This window comes from Ahaetulla prasina, chromosome 1, assembly GCF_028640845.1.
Source record: "Ahaetulla prasina isolate Xishuangbanna chromosome 1, ASM2864084v1, whole genome shotgun sequence".
Classification (NCBI taxonomy): Eukaryota; Metazoa; Chordata; class Lepidosauria; order Squamata; family Colubridae; genus Ahaetulla; species Ahaetulla prasina.
In genome coordinates this window covers 20,963,065-20,980,623 of record NC_080539.1, presented here as the reverse complement: position 1 = coordinate 20,980,623, position 17,559 = coordinate 20,963,065, and the positions used below count along the sequence as shown (strand labels likewise).

At 39.8% G+C, this 17,559-nt stretch overlaps 1 protein-coding gene across 3 annotated transcripts in view; it reads right to left on the bottom strand.

The window, feature by feature from the left end:
* ANKFY1 (ankyrin repeat and FYVE domain containing 1) overlaps positions 1–17,559 on the bottom strand; it is a 71,183-nt gene that overhangs the window by 22,164 nt on the left and 31,460 nt on the right. For all 3 annotated transcript variants that reach the window (XM_058164350.1, XM_058164351.1, XM_058164352.1), the window contains 10 exons: positions 16,866–17,015; positions 15,656–15,821; positions 9,209–9,413; positions 7,716–7,784; positions 7,134–7,333; positions 6,950–7,047; positions 4,469–4,694; positions 3,289–3,387; positions 2,062–2,215; positions 703–871 (listed from right to left, as the gene is read on the bottom strand). In XM_058164350.1, the coding sequence (XP_058020333.1) occupies positions 703–871; positions 2,062–2,215; positions 3,289–3,387; positions 4,469–4,694; positions 6,950–7,047; positions 7,134–7,333; positions 7,716–7,784; positions 9,209–9,413; positions 15,656–15,821; positions 16,866–17,015 (1,536 nt within the window). The remainder of the gene's footprint in view (positions 1–702; positions 872–2,061; positions 2,216–3,288; positions 3,388–4,468; positions 4,695–6,949; positions 7,048–7,133; positions 7,334–7,715; positions 7,785–9,208; positions 9,414–15,655; positions 15,822–16,865; positions 17,016–17,559) is intronic.

The following is a 17,559-nucleotide window of genomic DNA, read 5'->3' as shown; positions in this document are numbered from 1 at the left end:
CTCACGTGCCCACTGATATGGCTATGCATGCCACCTGTGGCACACTTGCCATAGGTTCGCAATCACAGGAATAGGTGGTACCTGGCTCAACAGTAGTAACTGTGAGACAGATCTAGGTGTCCTAATGGACCACCACTTAAGTATGAGCCACCAGCTTCAGCTGCCAAAAAAGCCAATACAGTCATGGGCTGCATTAACAGAGGGATAGCATCAAGATCATGAGAAATGGTAGTATTACTTTATACCTCACTAGTGAGGCTACATTTGGAATACTATGTATAGTTCTGGTTGTCATGATACAGTAAAAATGCTGAGAGTCTAGATAGCATGCAAAGAAAAGCAACAAAGATATTGAGGGGTCTGGAGGCTAAATCATATGGTATACAGGTGAGAGAGCTAGGTATGTCTAGCCTATCAGAAGGATTAGAGGGAATATGATAATGGTCTTCTGGTACGTTAGAGGCTTCACAGAGAAGAGGGTACTGACTTATTCTCCAAAGAACCAGAGAGCAGGACAAGTGGGGGGAAGCTTATTAAAGAGAGATCCAACCTAGAAGTAAGGGGAAATTTTCTGAAATGATAACAATTAATCAATGGAATAGTTTGCCTCCCAGTTGTGGGTGCTCTATTGCTGGAGGTTTTTCCAAATAATTTAAGATTGTAAGATTTATTCTTAACTTTATCAGTTCCATTCCCTCTTACCAGCGTTGAAGCAATATCTTCCAGATTATTTTCAAGAGCAAGCCAGAGGGGAGGGTTCCCCTTCTCATCCGGCACAGACATGTCTGCTCCTCTAGTGCAGATTGCATCAACTACCAAGGGAAGCTGGTTTTTGATTGCTAGTTGAAGAGCTGTCTCTCCATCTTGAGTCCTGCAATAAAGGCAACGTCAAGTCTATGTCTTAGACCTTTACCTCTGGCAGGGAATCCTTACTACTCAATACCTGGTAAATATAATCAGCATTCCACCCCTTAATTGGCTTTCCCGCTGGGATCACAAACAAGAGCTTATCAAAACATGCAGAACTACTGCACTTTGTAGTGACACAGAAGGGGAAAATTATTTACATGTTAGGAGCAAGGAGTGATCACATTATATAATTCTTTAATTAGACAGTATTTTTATTGGGAGGTGATTCTCAAAACCTTTCAAAAACCCTGTAAATATTTTGCTCTCAAAACAGTGGCAGAGTTCTCACCATTGTCTAAAAAGCAGTAAAAAAGCTAAACATTAAGTTCTCTGTATTTTTTAATAATTATTATTTCAACTAGATAAGTTGGAGAACATGCATGGAGAACTATTGTACATTTGCTGTTCCTGAAAATAAAAGGTCCATCTGCCCACACTAACTGCTCTATAAAGAATGAGTTGTGCTCCAAGATTTCATACATGTTCCTGCCCATCCACCTCCTATTACCCAAGGCCTTTTCAACAGACAATGCCAGAGGTTAAAAGTGGAGCTTTCTTCATGTAAAACAAATGCTAACCCTAATCTTTAGTAATTCCGTATTTTATACTGAAACTCTAATTACAAAATTTTTGTATCTCTTGTCTGAGCAGGAGACCTGGATTGCAGGTCCTGGCCTCTGGCTGTTTGTCTCTTAGCATGTAAGAACGAACTCTCAGTAATGCATACATTCCTACAATTTTCAATGGGGAAACAAAAGAAAATAGCAAATCCATTGATCTACCTAAATGCACCTAACTACATTTTCTGACAAAAAAACCACTTCTGGAAAATTCTGGCTTGTGTAATATTGTCTCAGTTACTGAATCTCTCAATGGAAAGAAAAATATGCATCCACGGATACAAAAAATAATACCCTTATAAAAGCATTTTAAAAATGAGCCCCTCCCGAAAGGACTTAATGTTCAGGGCATGGAGAGGGTCAAAAGACTCAAGTCAGCTATGAGAAACCTTTTGATATCTAACCAGCAGACAATTAATGTAACAAAATGGATTCTTAGGCTGGTTCTCCTCAGATGCTTGGAGCCTAAAAACTGAATTCTGAAAGCCTGCCAGGAGTTTCTCGCAAATATGGAAGTAATACCCCTTATTACCTGACACTGATATCGGCTTGATGCTCTAGGAGGAACAAGGCACTCTTGCTATCCTGTCTCTGTATCGCCATGTGTAGCAGAGTCTGTCCGTCTGACATCGTGTCATTGATGGAGGCTCCAGAGCCCAAGAGTTGAGCTGCGATCGTGTGCATCCCTGATAAGAAAAGGGGCAAGGTATTTATGGTATTTTTAATCTTGATCCTTTCAAGGGCCACGGGTCAATTTAAGACAGCTTCCCAGTCCAGGTTTTCAATAACATTCTAAGATGCACTTTACTTGTTTACTATTTTAATTATTTTAAATTCAGCAACAGAAAGCCCAGAACTCTCCAGATGTTTAGGGATACACGATAGCTAGATTTTGTGTGCTCAAGCTCAGCATACCTGGAAAGTACAAAGTTAGCAAAGATTATTTTGCGCCTAAGGCCTAAGTTCACATATAGATTATGTTCGCTGTCAAATGGATCGAGATCAGGGGTCTTAAACCCCTCGACCATGGACCATTAATGAGCTGCTGAATGGGGGGGGGGAGAGGAGTGTGCTAAGCTTCATTTGCGCATGCACAGGATTTAGGTTGCATTCACTAAACCATTCCACTCACCATCCCTGAAGCCGCTACCGCTGTCAGTCTGCGGAACCAAAGAAGTTGGGTACCTCTGCTCTAAATGCTCCCAAAAGCTGCCACTGAGTTTTAATTTTTAAGGGGGTGTTAGGGGAAAAGTGTGTGTGCGCGCGTAAAATCATGAACTGAACTGCATTTAATTGAAATTGTAATGAAATTTAAATGACACCATTTTTTTTTCCTGTGCTGGCAATCTCCTTTTTTTGGCCCTGACTTCATTAGCTTTTTAGATTGTATCTCTGCTCACAAGCGCCTCGGCTTGCAAAAACTAACAGTTTCAGAGAACACACTAGTAAACGTGCTGCTGAGCCACCACTTGTAAAGAATAAAGGGTGGGTAATCATATGAAATAACCAAACCTTCTCTGCATTTGAAAACAGGATTTTAAAATATCAGGTTGGATGGGGCTTTAAACTCCCATTAATTTCAACTGAGAGAGCAAAGAAGTGAAGTCTTTCTCGGTGGTGAATCGTTTGAAAGGATTTTCAAAAGCATTAGCTTTGCCTGGATTACATCCTTAATTTATAAAACAATGTTTTCTTTTATTTTGCAAAATAAAGCCTCCTCAACCTACCATACCAATATCACACTTGTTTCAATCCTTACCTGTCCACAGTGCTAATCCTAGCACAGTTTGATCTCTAGAGTCCTTGAGACTGAAGTCTGGAATGATTTGCAAGTTGTTGGTTGCATGGAGAGCATTAGCTAAAAAAACAAAAAGTAAAAATCAGGTTTCTTCAAACATGCTAATTTAACGTGCTAAAGTATGTTGTGATTACAATTTCCAAAACCCTTAGCCAAAATCCATAGCATCATTGCTCAAGTTGGAATCCTCCAGATACATTAGTCTTTAAATTTTCATAATCTGTGATTCAACTATCATAAAGGTCATCCTGGTTGAGAATTCAGAGTTTTGCAGTCCCAATCTATCTGTTTGGAGCAGTAATGGGTTCCATTTATCTTCGCTACCGGTTTGGAACTGTAAGCGTGCTTGCTTGCTTCACTCGCGCATGGTGCTTCTGTGCATGTGCAGAGTGTCCATGATGACATCTAAGTGGATGGGTGGAGCTTCTCACCACCTGCACTCTTTTCTCTCCACAAAAAAGTATTGAGGTACTCCCTCAACGATAAGGATTGTTCACCTCTGCTCTAGACCAAGTTGTTAAGAGATCTCCTTTCATTTAACTCTCTCATTTATTTATTTATTTATTTATTTATTTAATTTGATTTTTATACCGCCCTTCTCCCGAAGGACTCAGGGCGGTGTACAGGCAAAATAAAAACAACAATACAAATATACACAATTCAAATACCCTTAAAAAACTTATTCAAAATTAGCCTGATATTAAAAAATCATCATCAATTAAAACCCCATTTAAAATTTGTAAAATTCCCTTTTAAAATCCAATTAAGCCAGCCCCGCGCGAATAAAAAGATGGGTCTTCAGTTCGCGACGAAATGTCCGAAGGTCAGGTATTTGACGTAAACCAGAGACAAGCATAAATTACAGAGACAAGCATAAATTCCCGGTCTCCTTTTTGATTTGATTTGCCTGAAACAGTATAGGGTTTCCTGCTTGAGCAGGGGGTTGAGCTAGAAGATTTCCAAGGTCCCTTCCAACTCTGTTATTTTCATCACCTTCTCAGATTTGTCCTCTTGGCTCTTTGCTTTAACTCTCAAGTGAACCTCTTCCAGGTGATCCTTTTCCTACTCCTTTGTCTTATTCATTCTATTCTGATGCTTTCCAGTGAGCAACTCCGTACCTAAAGTTCATTGAGCATCTTACCTTTTTGCTCCAGGATGACCGATACCACATCTGGGTGGTTATAGGCTATTGCCATATGAAGAGGAGTTTGCAAACAAACACTATCCGCAGTGCCAGGCATGACAGTCCCCTTTGGGGAAGGTGCTGCTTTCTCTGTCTGGATATTTGGATTAGCTCCTTGTTGCAGCAACTCAGCTGTGAGATTGGCTAGACCATGCTGGCAGGCGGTGTGCAGTGGTGTTTCACCCTTTAAAAGAAGAAGAGTTGGAGAAATGAAAGGCATCTGCTGGAAGAAGGGGGGAGAGGGGAAGCTCTTAAAAAAGACTTTTCAGAACTAAGCAGCCCAGACCTCAAGTGTCATGTGCTGACATGAATTTAGCTATCATCAATCCAATCTGAGTCTGGGATTAATTCCTTCTGAAGGCAGATATGAGTTCATCTGATTGTATGGCCTTCTATACCATCTTCCCCTAATCCCCTAAAAAAACAACAACACCCCCATCACACTGAGATTCACACCAGACAAAGAGAAGCAATTATATTCTCATCAGCAACCTTGGATTCTCAATGGCCAGTTAAAGGCAGCCAGTCTATCATACAGGTAGTCTTCAATTTACAACCATAATTGAGTCTGAAACTATGGTTGTGAATTATGCCAATTGTTATGTAGGTCATCACATGACCACCTCGATTTTACAACTTTTTGGGGGGGGCAATCCTTAAGCAACCACGGCAGTTGTAAAACATCACAGTTGTAAAGTAAACCCATTTTCTGCAATGGTTTTTTTTCTTCCAAAAACCAGAAGTAAACACCAATTTCTGGAGAAAAAAAAAGATGTCATAAATTGTGGTCATATAATTGCAGACCACTGCAAACGGTGGTAAATATTGGTCAGTTGCCAAGCATCCAAAATGCAAACATATAACTACAGGAGAGGCAGCCAGCATTGAAACTCTGAAGCCAGATACGATGGCCCTTTTTTGGGGACCATCGTAACTCTGAACGGTTGCTAAGCAACAATGTCAGGCCTGGAAGCCATCTTTGCATTGGATCTTCAGGCCTGCCACATTTAGTGCTGTGGGAAACTGGGAGGGGGGACTGTATGGAGCAGGGGAGATATATATTCATAATAGCATTCCTTTCTCTGAGAGTCAAGGACATCTTGCCCTGCACCTGGAAGGCTGGAACTGGGAGGCATCTCCAGTTGGGACGATGCATTGATTGGACCATGTGATGGACATGTGGGTGCTGGGCAGGGTCTTGAACTTTCCTTTGGGTGGGGAAAACCTGGAAGCTTTCAGATTTGGGTTTTCCCAGATCTGCCAATATGACATCTCTAATAAAATGGAACTTTGAGGAACTTCTAGCCTCAGAGTCTTCTTTCGTTGGGGGTGTTACTTGGAACCCTGACAGACTGGTCATAAATCAAGGGCTACTTGCATTGTGAAAGAAATTGAAAGGAATCAAACAAGGTTACTTGAATTGTTTTCATTCCACCTGGTCGTAATTTTTTTTTAAAAACCCAGTAATTTATGTATTTCTATCTAAGCTGTTTTCTTCCTCCTTCACCTTTAATACAAAATTAATACATAATTTATGTATTTCTATCTAAGCTGTTTTCTTCCTCCTTCACCTTTTTCTTGTGCACTGTATCTTTTAATGTAAAAACTTTGGGGCAGGCACTTTTTCATTATTCACATCAGGATGCCATTCAAAGAACCTTGCTGAAAGATGAACAACATAAATCATACAGAGGTAGACATATTGTTAAGGAAATAAATAAAATTGCCCTGGATGGTCTCACATATGTTCTGGTGGTTCAGGCGATGCCTCACACAGATGGCAAGATATGAAGTTTCAGGAGCTCTATAGTTAAACCAATTAAAGAATTTAATGCTTGGGTCTTTTGATTGTTTATTACGAGAGGCGACTGAGGATGAAATCAAGGCATATTTACTCTCTAACTACAATACAAGTAGTCCTTGACATACAACTACAATTGAGCCCAAAATTTCTGTTGCTAATTGAGATCATTGTTCAGTAGCTTTTGTCCCATTTTACGACCCTCCTTGCCACAGTTGTTAAATGAATCACTACAGTTGTTAAATTAGTAACACAGTTAAGTGAATCTGGCTTCCCCATTGACGTTGCTGATCAGAAGGTTGCACAAGGTGAATGCATAACTCCAGGACACTGCAACCGTCATAAATGGGTCAGTTGCCAAGCATCTGAATTTTGATCATGGGAGTGCTGCAATGGTCACAAGTATGAAAAACAGTCACAAGGTCATTTTTTTCAGTGTCATAACTTTGAACAGTCACTAAATAAACTGTTGTAAGTGGAGGACTACTTGTACCTTCTACCATTACAATTTGCAATAAGAGCTTCCATCGTACTGATCCATATCCCAGGACATGGTACAAAAGGAACCGCAGCGATAACTACTTTGGGACAGACGGACCACAATCATTTGCATTCAGTATTCCTTTCTCCAGACCTACCCATTTATTCCTGTGATTGACTGTGGCCCCATGTGTGGCTAGAAAGAGTGCTGCAGCTTCATTTTCGGCCCCCGCAGCTCTCTGTAACAAGCAGCTTCCTAAAAGCAACCGCCAACAAATTAGAGCAGTAAGTACAAATTCGAACCAGCCTCTTCAATTTCTTGCCAGCCTCACCCTCTCTCACCTGTCACTGTATCTGGAGCATCAGTATTGCTCCCTCGTTGGATGAGTCTAGCGGCAAAGCTGTTCTCATCAAAGGAATTGCCGTTCTGCACAGGGACATCCTCAAAGGGGTTGACAGATGGGTCAGAAGACATGGTAATATATTGAACCGCAAGCCATAGGGCGGTACTTCCTTCGTGGTCCTTCAGTTCCAGATCAAGTCTAAAAAGAACCACAGAGTCTTATTTCCCATTGTGCTGGAGATATGGTCTTTGTTCCAACATAGTGAAAATTAGGAGCTTCTACTATTGGGGGAATGTTTGTCCCCGAATCTCACCTATTTTTACTGCGCTGGGCTTTCAATGGCTACATTTTGCATTTTCTGCCTTCCACAAGCAGCAGTTACAATAAATGCTTAATTTTTTCACGCAAAATTACTGACATATAAGATTGACTGTTATTACGATTTCTGATAAATGCAAGTAATTCTTCTGGGCTGTAACCTAATGTAACAACTGGTTCTTAACGATATTATTTAAAATAGCAGTCTAACAGATGAACTTTCCTCAACTTGTCCATATTTTGTTGGCTTCCACAAACTTACTGTTTGCACTGCAGCAGCTGACTGAATACTTGGTCGTTTCTCACAACAATCGATGCGTGCAATGGAGTTCTAAGGAAGGAAGGAAAAGTTATTTCAAATGCAAGGTTATAAAAGCAATCTTCCATAATTTAGAAGCCCCAACACACTTGGAGAATTAGGGACTCCTCCTTCATTTGGCTCTAATAGCTTCAGTTTTATTTTTATCCTGACTAGCAACAGCAATAGCACTTAGACTTATATACCGCTTCATAGTGCTTTACAGCCCTCTTTAAGCAGTTTACAGAGTCAGCCTATTGCCCCCAACAATTTGGGTCCTCATTTTACCCACCTCAGAAGGATGGAAGGCTGAGTCAGCCTTGAGCTGGTGAGATCTGAACTTCCAAACTGCAGCTAGCAGTCAGCTGAAGTAGCCTACAGTACTGCACTCTAACCACTGCGCCACCTGGGCGCTTATACATAAAAATATGACTATCACTAAATATTGTTCAGAAGACAGGCAATTCGTTTTAGGTTTAGCTTCCAACAAGGTTCTTCTTGGGTATCACTTCAATGTTTGAGATGCCATCCAATTTATTTTTATTTATTTAGGAAACTTATATGGTGCCTAATTGCTCACAGCAACTCTTAGGAAGCTTACAAGCAATAAAAACACAGTATAGAAAACCTAATAATAATAAAAAAAACAGGTTAACTGAGTTCTCATATTTTTAACCCATGCAACCTCCTTCTGATAGATTTCATTCTTAGCCATGGTATCTGACACCCAAACAACTTTTCCTTATCCAGTGACCAAAGTCAAATCATGAATAGGTAGTCCTCCACTTACAACCATAATAGAGCCTGTCCATTACGATTCTAAGTTGTGACAATCATAAAATGAGTCACTACATTATCAGACCCATTTTTATGATCTTTATTTTTTGTGGTGGACAGTGGACAGTGGGCTTTTAAATAGCAGATATAAACCTATAGTAAATATTGATAAAACATGACAATTGGGTTTCCTTCAATTCCAGATGAAGTCTGGGAAGAAGAGCATCTTATGTTGAAAAGCATTCTGGAGCCACCATGTTGAATTAAGGCTTATGTAGTGAAAATCAAGCTTTTGTATTATTGAGATTCAGTTCAACAGAGAGCAAATGACTTTGCTAACAGAAAATGTCAAATTCAGTCCCCAGCATCTCCCAACTTAAATCTTGTAAGGATCACTGTCCAAAGAACTTGGGATCCTGTTTGAATGAGAACTGTGAAACACTGAGCTACATGGAGTTATTAACACAATAGCCTTGAGATGTCCGAATGAAGAAAATTGCTACAAATATGTGGACTCCGATTCCCGTAATTTCTCGATAAAACATGGCAAATGCTGAGAATGCTGAGCTTTAGTGGATACTTCTGGAGTATGTTCAGCCTGGGGAAAGCTTCATATGTCCACATCAACCTCGTGAGTAATAAGTCACACATACAAAAACAGCAGGCTACCCAATAGTCACCTTCCTTGACTGTCTTGCATGTTAGGATTGGCTCCTGCCCTTAGGAGGGACTCCGCAATCTGCGCCATCTCCGACATTACTTCTGGTTTGTGCTTCTTGGAGTTATAGGATGCCACAAGATGCAGGGGAGTTTCTTGATCTCCCAGGGTTGCAGCATTCACCCGGGTACCATTTTTAATCAGGAAATTAGCAGCAAATTTATCTCCTGTTGAGTAGGGGGGAAATGATGACAAGTATCTCAACATGTGAAGTAAAAGTCACTGTCCCTGCCCAACTTTCCCTCACATTCAGAACCAAAATAATTAATTGCAATTTAGTGGTTTCTCTTTCTGATCACTCTGATGAAGAACACAATGATTCAGAAGAATTTTCTGCAAACAAAGAAATTAGCTAGGCACATACAGTATAGCCTAATTTGCTAATAAAGGAAAGCTCTTCCATAAGACTTATAGTAAATATATATATATTTCCATATATAAACATATCCCTGTGAGAGAAAAAAAGAGTTACCAAAAAAAAAAGTAAATAATGACTACTGGAATTCCCTTGAAGCAGATCTTTTACATAGAAAGGGAGATTATGCTTTAGATTACTTATACTTTAGGCTTCTTAGAACTATGTCCTGGGTCCCACATTACACCACAATAGGACTATCCAACATTTCAGTGATCAGGAGCTTCCTTCAATATTTTATTTATTTATTTTGTCACAACAATATATGTAGGTATCATACAAAAAGATTATATAGCATATAAACACATATATGAGTAAATATTAGGAGGTATAAGCATATATATATATATATAGGAAGAAGAAAAGAAAAACAATAGGACAGGAACGGTAGGCACGTTTGTGCGCTTATGCACGCCCCTTATGGTCCTCTTAGGAATGGGGTGAGGTCAATAGTAGAAAGTTTTTGGTTAAAGCTTTTAGGATTATGGGAAGAGACCACAGAGTCAGGTAAAGTATTCCAAGCACTGATGATTCTGTTACAGAAGTCATATTTTCTGCAATCTAGATTAAAGCGGTTGACATTTAGTTTAAATCTATTAGTTGCTCTAGTATTATTGCAATTAAAGCTGAAGTAGTCTTTAACAGGAAGGACATTACAATAGATGATTCTGTGAGTTAAACTTAGGTCTTGTTGGAGGCGATGGAGTTCCAAGCTTTCTAAGCCTAGGATTTCAAGTCTGGTGGGGTAAGGTATTTTGTTGTTTTCAGAGGAATGGAGAACTCTTCTTGTAAAATATTTCTGGACACGTTCAATTGTATTGATGTCAGAGATGTGGTGAGGGTTCCAAACAGGTGAGCTGTATTCTAGAATTGGTCTAGCAAATGTTTTATATGCTCTGGTTAGTAGTGTGGTGTTTTTGGAAAAGAAGCTACGCAAGATTAGGTTTACAACTCTTAGAGCTTTTTTTGCTATGTAGTTGCAGTGGGCTTTGGCACTTAGATCATTTGACATGAAAACTCCAAGGTCTTTAACGGGATGGGGGTCGTCAGTAAGGTAATGTCCATCTAGTATGTACTTAGTGTTTGGGTTCTTTTTTCCTATATGTAAGACTGAGCATTTGCTGGATGAAATTTGAGCTGCCAATTTTAGACCAAGCAGTTAGATGATCAAGGTCGTTTTGAATGATAGAAGTGTTGTCTGTGGTATTAAATAGTTTGACATCGTCAGCAAAGAGAACACAATTACTTGAGATGTGGTCACAAAGATCATTAATGTATAGTATAAAGAGTGTTGGTCCAAGGACGCTGCCTTGAGGAACACCACTCTTGACAGGAACAGGATTTGATAAAGCATTGCCAATTTTGACCACTTGTTGTCTGTTAGACAGAAAAGCGGATATCCATTTGTGAAGGGGTCCTGAGATGCCATAGGATGTTAGTTTTAGGAGAAGTTTATCGTGTACTACTGAGTCAAAAGCTTTGCAGAAGTCTATGTAGATTGCATCTATTGATTTGCCTTGATCAAGATTTGTAGTCCATATGTTTTTACAGTGGAGAAGTTGTAAGTTGCATGATAATTTTTTCCTGAAACCAAATTGTTTATTGGAGAGTAGGTTGTTAGTTTCTAAGTGTGAGGTAATGGATTGGTTGATGATTGATTCCATGACTTTGCAGGTGACGCAGCAAAGAGAGATCGGTCTGTAATTTTCGACTAAGCTGGGGTCTCTTTTTTTGAAGATAGGGATGACTGTGGCTAGTGACTAAAGTTTGGGAAGGGAACTGGTAGTGAAAGCTTTATCAAAGATAATACTTAGGGGTTCAGCTATATTAATGGAAAGTTTTTTTAAGAAGTATGCACATAGTCCATCGGGTCCAATAGATAGCGATGGTTTTAAGTTATGAAGAGCTTTTCCAACGTTATCTTCTGTGAAATCTATATGAGTTAGGTCATCATAATCATTGCTGGTACGTTTGTGGAATGTCGGATATGTGTTATCGGAGTTAACAAAAAGTGAGCCAAAGAAAATGTTGAAGAGGTTTGCTTTGACTGTTTCGTCATTGCATTCTTTGTTGTTAGAATATTTTAGTGTTGTTAGAATCTTTTAGTTATATCTACGCTAAGCTTATGATGAGTCCTTCGGGAGTCCTTCGGGAGAAGGGCGGTATACAAATTAAAATATTATTATTATTATTATTATTATTATTATTATTATTATTATTATTATTATTATTATTATTATTATATTATTATTATTATGATAAGGATTATACATGTTTTTGAAAATACTGCCAATTTGCAGCGATCAACATTATTAAAATATGAGTGGTTAAAGAGATTTAAAAACTTACCCCTACAGTAAGCCATAGTTTTTCAGCCATGATTTACTGACTATTCTACAACTGACTGGGCTCTTACAACACACTGAACCAAAGCCAATGAACTACCTTATAGTTTATCCATAACCCAAACTATATGTTAACTTTGTAGTAAAGGTAGATTAACTCAGAAAGAGCCTGATTACAGTTTTATGATCATGATGCCAGCTCTATCTACTATGAAGGTTGAAAAGAGACAGAAATCACACATGCAGAGAAAAAGGAACTGCTGGATATGTCAGTGAATCCATTATTAACTTTCTTCCCTGTTGGCAACTAATTTTTTTTAGACACAGGCAGTGGGACAGTAGGGACAAAACAGCAGCATTATGCAAGGTAAGACTGACAGCAGAGGGCACAAAGCAACCAACAGAGACAATTTCCCCATGTATGTGTAATATACTGTTTCTTCTGTCCCTTATAGCTTTCTTAGCCTGCCAAAGGGAGAATCTTTCAAACTGGCAGAACACCAGAGTGATGCGTAAAACATGGGCAAACTCTCAAAACAGGCTTTCCTAAAGATTTTAATGAAGTCAGGCTAGGAAAATCTGGACCAGAGTTTCTTAGATGGAGACAGCTGGGAGCCAGGAACAGAAGCAGAAGAATGTTTTAACAGGGACAAAAAAAAAGAAAGAAAAGTATCTCTGCAAGTTTTCGGTTTTCATTCATCCACAGCTTAATGAACTAGTAGTATGTAAAGCAACACGAGAAATGGCTATCCAGAATAAGGCGTTCGGGGAGGGCGGAGGGCATATTTCTACCATGAATCAGGTACAGTTTGTGCAAGTTCTCCAAACAGCAACAGTCCTTGGCCTGGCCAAGAAAAGACTGAGAAAAATAAGAGCAAGGGAACTGCAACTGCACGTAGACAATCAGGACGTGAGATGTGCCGAGTTCCCAAGCAAACCCTCACCCTCTCTTTCTCTTGGGGTCCTGCCCATAACTGGAAACCGACAGTGTGATTCCCCTTCATTTAAGCAGGAAGGACAAAACGGTTGAACTAATAGGTTTATCACTGTGAAAAATAAACTGGGAACAAGATTCCCTCCACTGACTGCATCCAAGAACTGAAAAACAAATTATATATGAAAACCCACTCTATGCTTGCCCTTGCATCCCAGCCCTATTTTTCAGTGTGGACTTGGGGCAAAATGGCTGCCCATTGATACTTTAGAGCAGAGGTCTTCAAACTTGGCAGCTTTAAGACTTGTGGACTTCAACTCCCAGAATTCTCCAGCCAAGAATTCTGGGAGTTGAAGTCCACAAGTCTTAAAGCTGCCAAGTTTGGGGACCCCTGCTTTAGATCCACGAAGAGATCCAATGGACTTCCACTGGACAATGGAAGCTGCTTCTGAAAAAAAATCTTGTCCCTGCAGTCAGTGGAGGGAAGAGCAAAGGTATCTTATTCCCAGTTCCACAATTTCAAACTCCAGCACTGATATCGCAGCCAAAATCCTCTCATGAGGACCCCAAACTCCAGTAAACTGCTAAGCCAAAATGAAACAGCAATTAATGTGGGCTACATTTTATGTGTGTGCATGCTTCTAATGTGCAAGCATTTTGTACTATACATCAAAATAGAGAAGGGCAATTTTATTGCCAAAGAAAGTAAATATATGTGTTCCAGGATAATGCTGCAGGATCCAATCTGAGCCAGTCACGGGGACCAAAGGTTTACTCTTCCAAGGTTTTGGTGCGGAGGGTTGGCTAATAAGTCAGATTACTGTTTCCTTGTGTTGTTGCATCATGAACACCTGACAGGCGCAACAACACCTAGTAGTAAATCAGTTCTCCTATTGACTGGCATGGGGCCCATTTCCCAGGCTTCAATCATTTCTCTGGCTGTTTTTATCTCAACTTGACCAACAATAATAGTAACAGAGAAATTAAATGCATGTCCTTGTTCATTGCAACAGGAGGCTACCAATGAGTTTGGGTTTCCTTGTGTAACCATTCCCTCACAAGCCATCAACACCTTAATTAACAACTAAAAGTTACACACCACCAGCAACTATATACTGTATTTTTCAGAGTATAAGATGCACTTTTTCCCCCCAAAAGAGGGTGGAAATGTTGGTGTGTCTTATACACCAAATACAGCCATTTTTGGCCTTCCAAAACCCCGCCCATCCCATTTTTCTGAAAAATGGGCCCGTTTTTCACAAAAACAGGGTGCGCAGAGAGTTTGGAAGGCCTGCAGAGTGCTCCTGGGGGCTGGGGAGGGCAAAAACGGGGGTGTTTTTGCCCCCCCTTACCCCCCAGGAACACTCTGTAGGCCTCCCAAACCCTCTGTGCACCCTGTTTTTTGCAAAAACAGGAGTGTTTTTGCCCCTTAGCCCCCAGGAACACTCTGTAGGCCTCCCAAACCTCCTGCATGCCCTGTTTTTTGCACAAACGGGTGAAAAACAGGCCCATTTTTGCAAGAAATGGGGCACGCAGAGGGCTTGGGAGGCCTGCAAAGTGCTCCTGGGGGCCGGGGAGGGCAAAAAAACTTTTTTTTCTTACTTAGCTCTTCAAAATCTTGGTGAGTCTTATAATCCAAAAAATACGGTAAATACAACGTGTAGAACATATTCTGGAGAGATAGAAGTTCCCTAATGTTGAGCTCTAGCATGAGCTTGAAAGCTTGGAAGAATAAATCTTTGGTTCCGGTGACAGACTCAGATTGGACCCAGCAATTTTCCTTTTTTACATCCAAAGGGAACATGCTTTATTTTTTCGCTTGTAAAGGCAGGATGGGGTGGTATGACAATGGTGCAATTATATCAATAGAAGGGACACCATAAATTTTTTTCAGCCCTTTGAGTTGAGGGTCTGAACCAAATTGATTCCACTGGCAGTCTAATATACCTCTTTTAGAGTTTTTCGAACAACAACAACAAAAGAAGAATAAAAATAGTAAAAACAAGGACCGCCAACATTAAGACACTTTGCTGCTGATGCTTGACAGTATGTTCACAGTGTGCACACAGAACTATGATTCAGATGCCTTTCATTTTCTATAGGCATTTAGCTCAGGGGCAGAACAGAAGATGCTTCCCCACTGTCAGAAAACGATGTAACGCAAGATGCTCCCGCTCTGTTCTTTTGCTCTCAGTGTCATGGCAACCAACTCCTCTCTGACCATACTAGTTCTCAAGACAGTTTTCCTCTTGCACGCTAAAAATTTAGCATATACAAACACCGTAGATTGTGCAAAGCTTCGGGGAGGTGTTTTGTTTTTCGGTTTACAAAGCACCATCTTAAAATAAAATGCAATATAACATCTGGCATTAGCCCAGGGATTTGTTGTCATGGTCCTAACAAGAGACCTTAAATTACAGCAGCTTTCCCAGCTAGGCAATGGGTTGACGTTCACTGTCAGCAATATATACAATTCTGTATGCAAAACAATGAGATTATATTAAGCCAAAATGCAGTCATATGAACTTAACATGGCTTGCATGATATATGAAACCAACCAATGGTTGCTTGTGCAACAAATCAAAGTTCAGCAAAATGTCACCTTATTGAACGCAGCAATAGTTACTCTGAATTCCTAGTGATTTGTCTGTTGAGAAATTCAAAGGCCTGCGACTATTAAATTCAGCCCATCCTGATCTGTATAAACATCTTTACCCCTTTGAATTGCTTTATGCAACAAACTCCAGCCTTTCTTGTCCATCATATCCACATCTGCTTTGTGATTCACCAAGGTAGTTGCAATGCTTTCCAGTCTTCGACAAAGTGCTAAGTCTAAAGCAAGGTCTCCATTGTGATCCAGATCATTTAACTTTCCAGGCAGCTGCAGGAACAGAAACAGTGGACAGTTGTCAGCCAGTATAATAAGTCAAGGAAGAGAAGCAGTTACCAATATTTTAAACCAGGATTCAAATATCTGTTCCCAATGGAAATGCTAGGTATGAAGGGAAACCAAAAGGGCAGAATACACTTTTAGGAGATGGGAGAAGCCACATCTTAATAAGAAACATAATCCATTTGGCAGAAGATCTACGATTCAGCTAGAGTTCAGAGTCACTGACAATCAGAAGGAAAGAGAAAATGGCTACGCAGATCAGTGGCCTCAATATACAGAACAGCTTCATACAGAACTGTGGTGGCACACACTGGTTATAATACAGTATTGCAGACTTAATTCTGCTGACTGCCAGCAGTTCGAATCTCACCAGGCTCAAGGTTGACTCAGGTTTCTTTTTTTCCAAGATCGGTAAAATGGGGACCCAGATTGTTGGGTGCAATATGCTGACTCTATAAACTGCTTAGAGAGGGATGTATAAGCACTATGAAGCAGTATGTAAGTCTAAATGCTATTGCTATTGATAAAAGTTCAATTAGATCAGTGTTTGCTAACCTTAACCATTTTAAGATGTGTGGACTTCAACTCTCAGAATACCCCAGTTAGCACTGAAATCCACACATTTTAAAATGGTTAATGAAACACTGAATTTGATGCATTACAAATAAATATAGCAAAAACTATTCATTTTTATCCTTTAATTTCTTCAATTTTTTATTACTATCAGTTGCTAGCAATTGTTCCTTTAAAAAAAATAGAGTGCACGTGTGCTAGAATTATTCCAAAATGTCATGTCTTATAGACTGTAGAGGCATCTCATCCTCATCCAGGCTACCTGAGAAACCGTCTCATCCCAATGGGATTGGCCCAGCCACCCATCACAAAAGGGATATGCAGCAGATCCCCTCAATCAAGGAATTCTGGCTGATGAGGTCCAGAAAAGTCTCTTCTGTCATGGCCACTGCCTGTTGTCCTAGAGTTCCCTCTAGGAAAGATGGGCAGCATATAAACAAACAAACAAACAAATCCTACCTGTGAATCCATTTCAATAAGATATAGGAAAACAACATCTTCTCTTTCCACTTTAATAGCTTTATGCAAAGGGAAATCCGTTTTAGATTTGATCATTTTATACAAGAGCTGAGCACTCATACTACTGAAATCTTCTTTCCTCAAATCATCCTGCAAAGCATTAGGAAAAAAAGATATAATTTTATCTCGATCTCAACAAACATTAGCCTAGTCTTCCAAATCATGCCATAAATGAGAATGGCCACTGAGCAATATTGACTGTGAATTCGGAGATTTTTTAAAGCAGAGGTCTGATTAAAAGTTCAGTGAGATTCACTAAAAAGGCAAGAAACAATTTTAAGCATCTAAGCAGCTGAGCTATTCAAAATCTTAAAAAATGATGCAGTAAAAATGCTACATTCAATTTGCCAGCAAATTTGGAAAACAACAGTAGCCACAGGAATGGAAAAGGTCAGTTTACATTCCAATTCCAAAGAAAGGCAATATCAAAGAATGTTCAAACTATTGCACTATTGCACTCATTTCACATGCTAGTAAGGTTATGCTTAAAATCCTACAAGCTAGGCTCCAGCAGTATGTGGATCAAGAACTACCAGAAGTATAGGCAGGATTTCGAAGACAGAGGAACTAGAGATCAAATTGCCAACATACACTGGATCATGGAGAAAGCTAGGGAATTCCAGAAAAACATCTA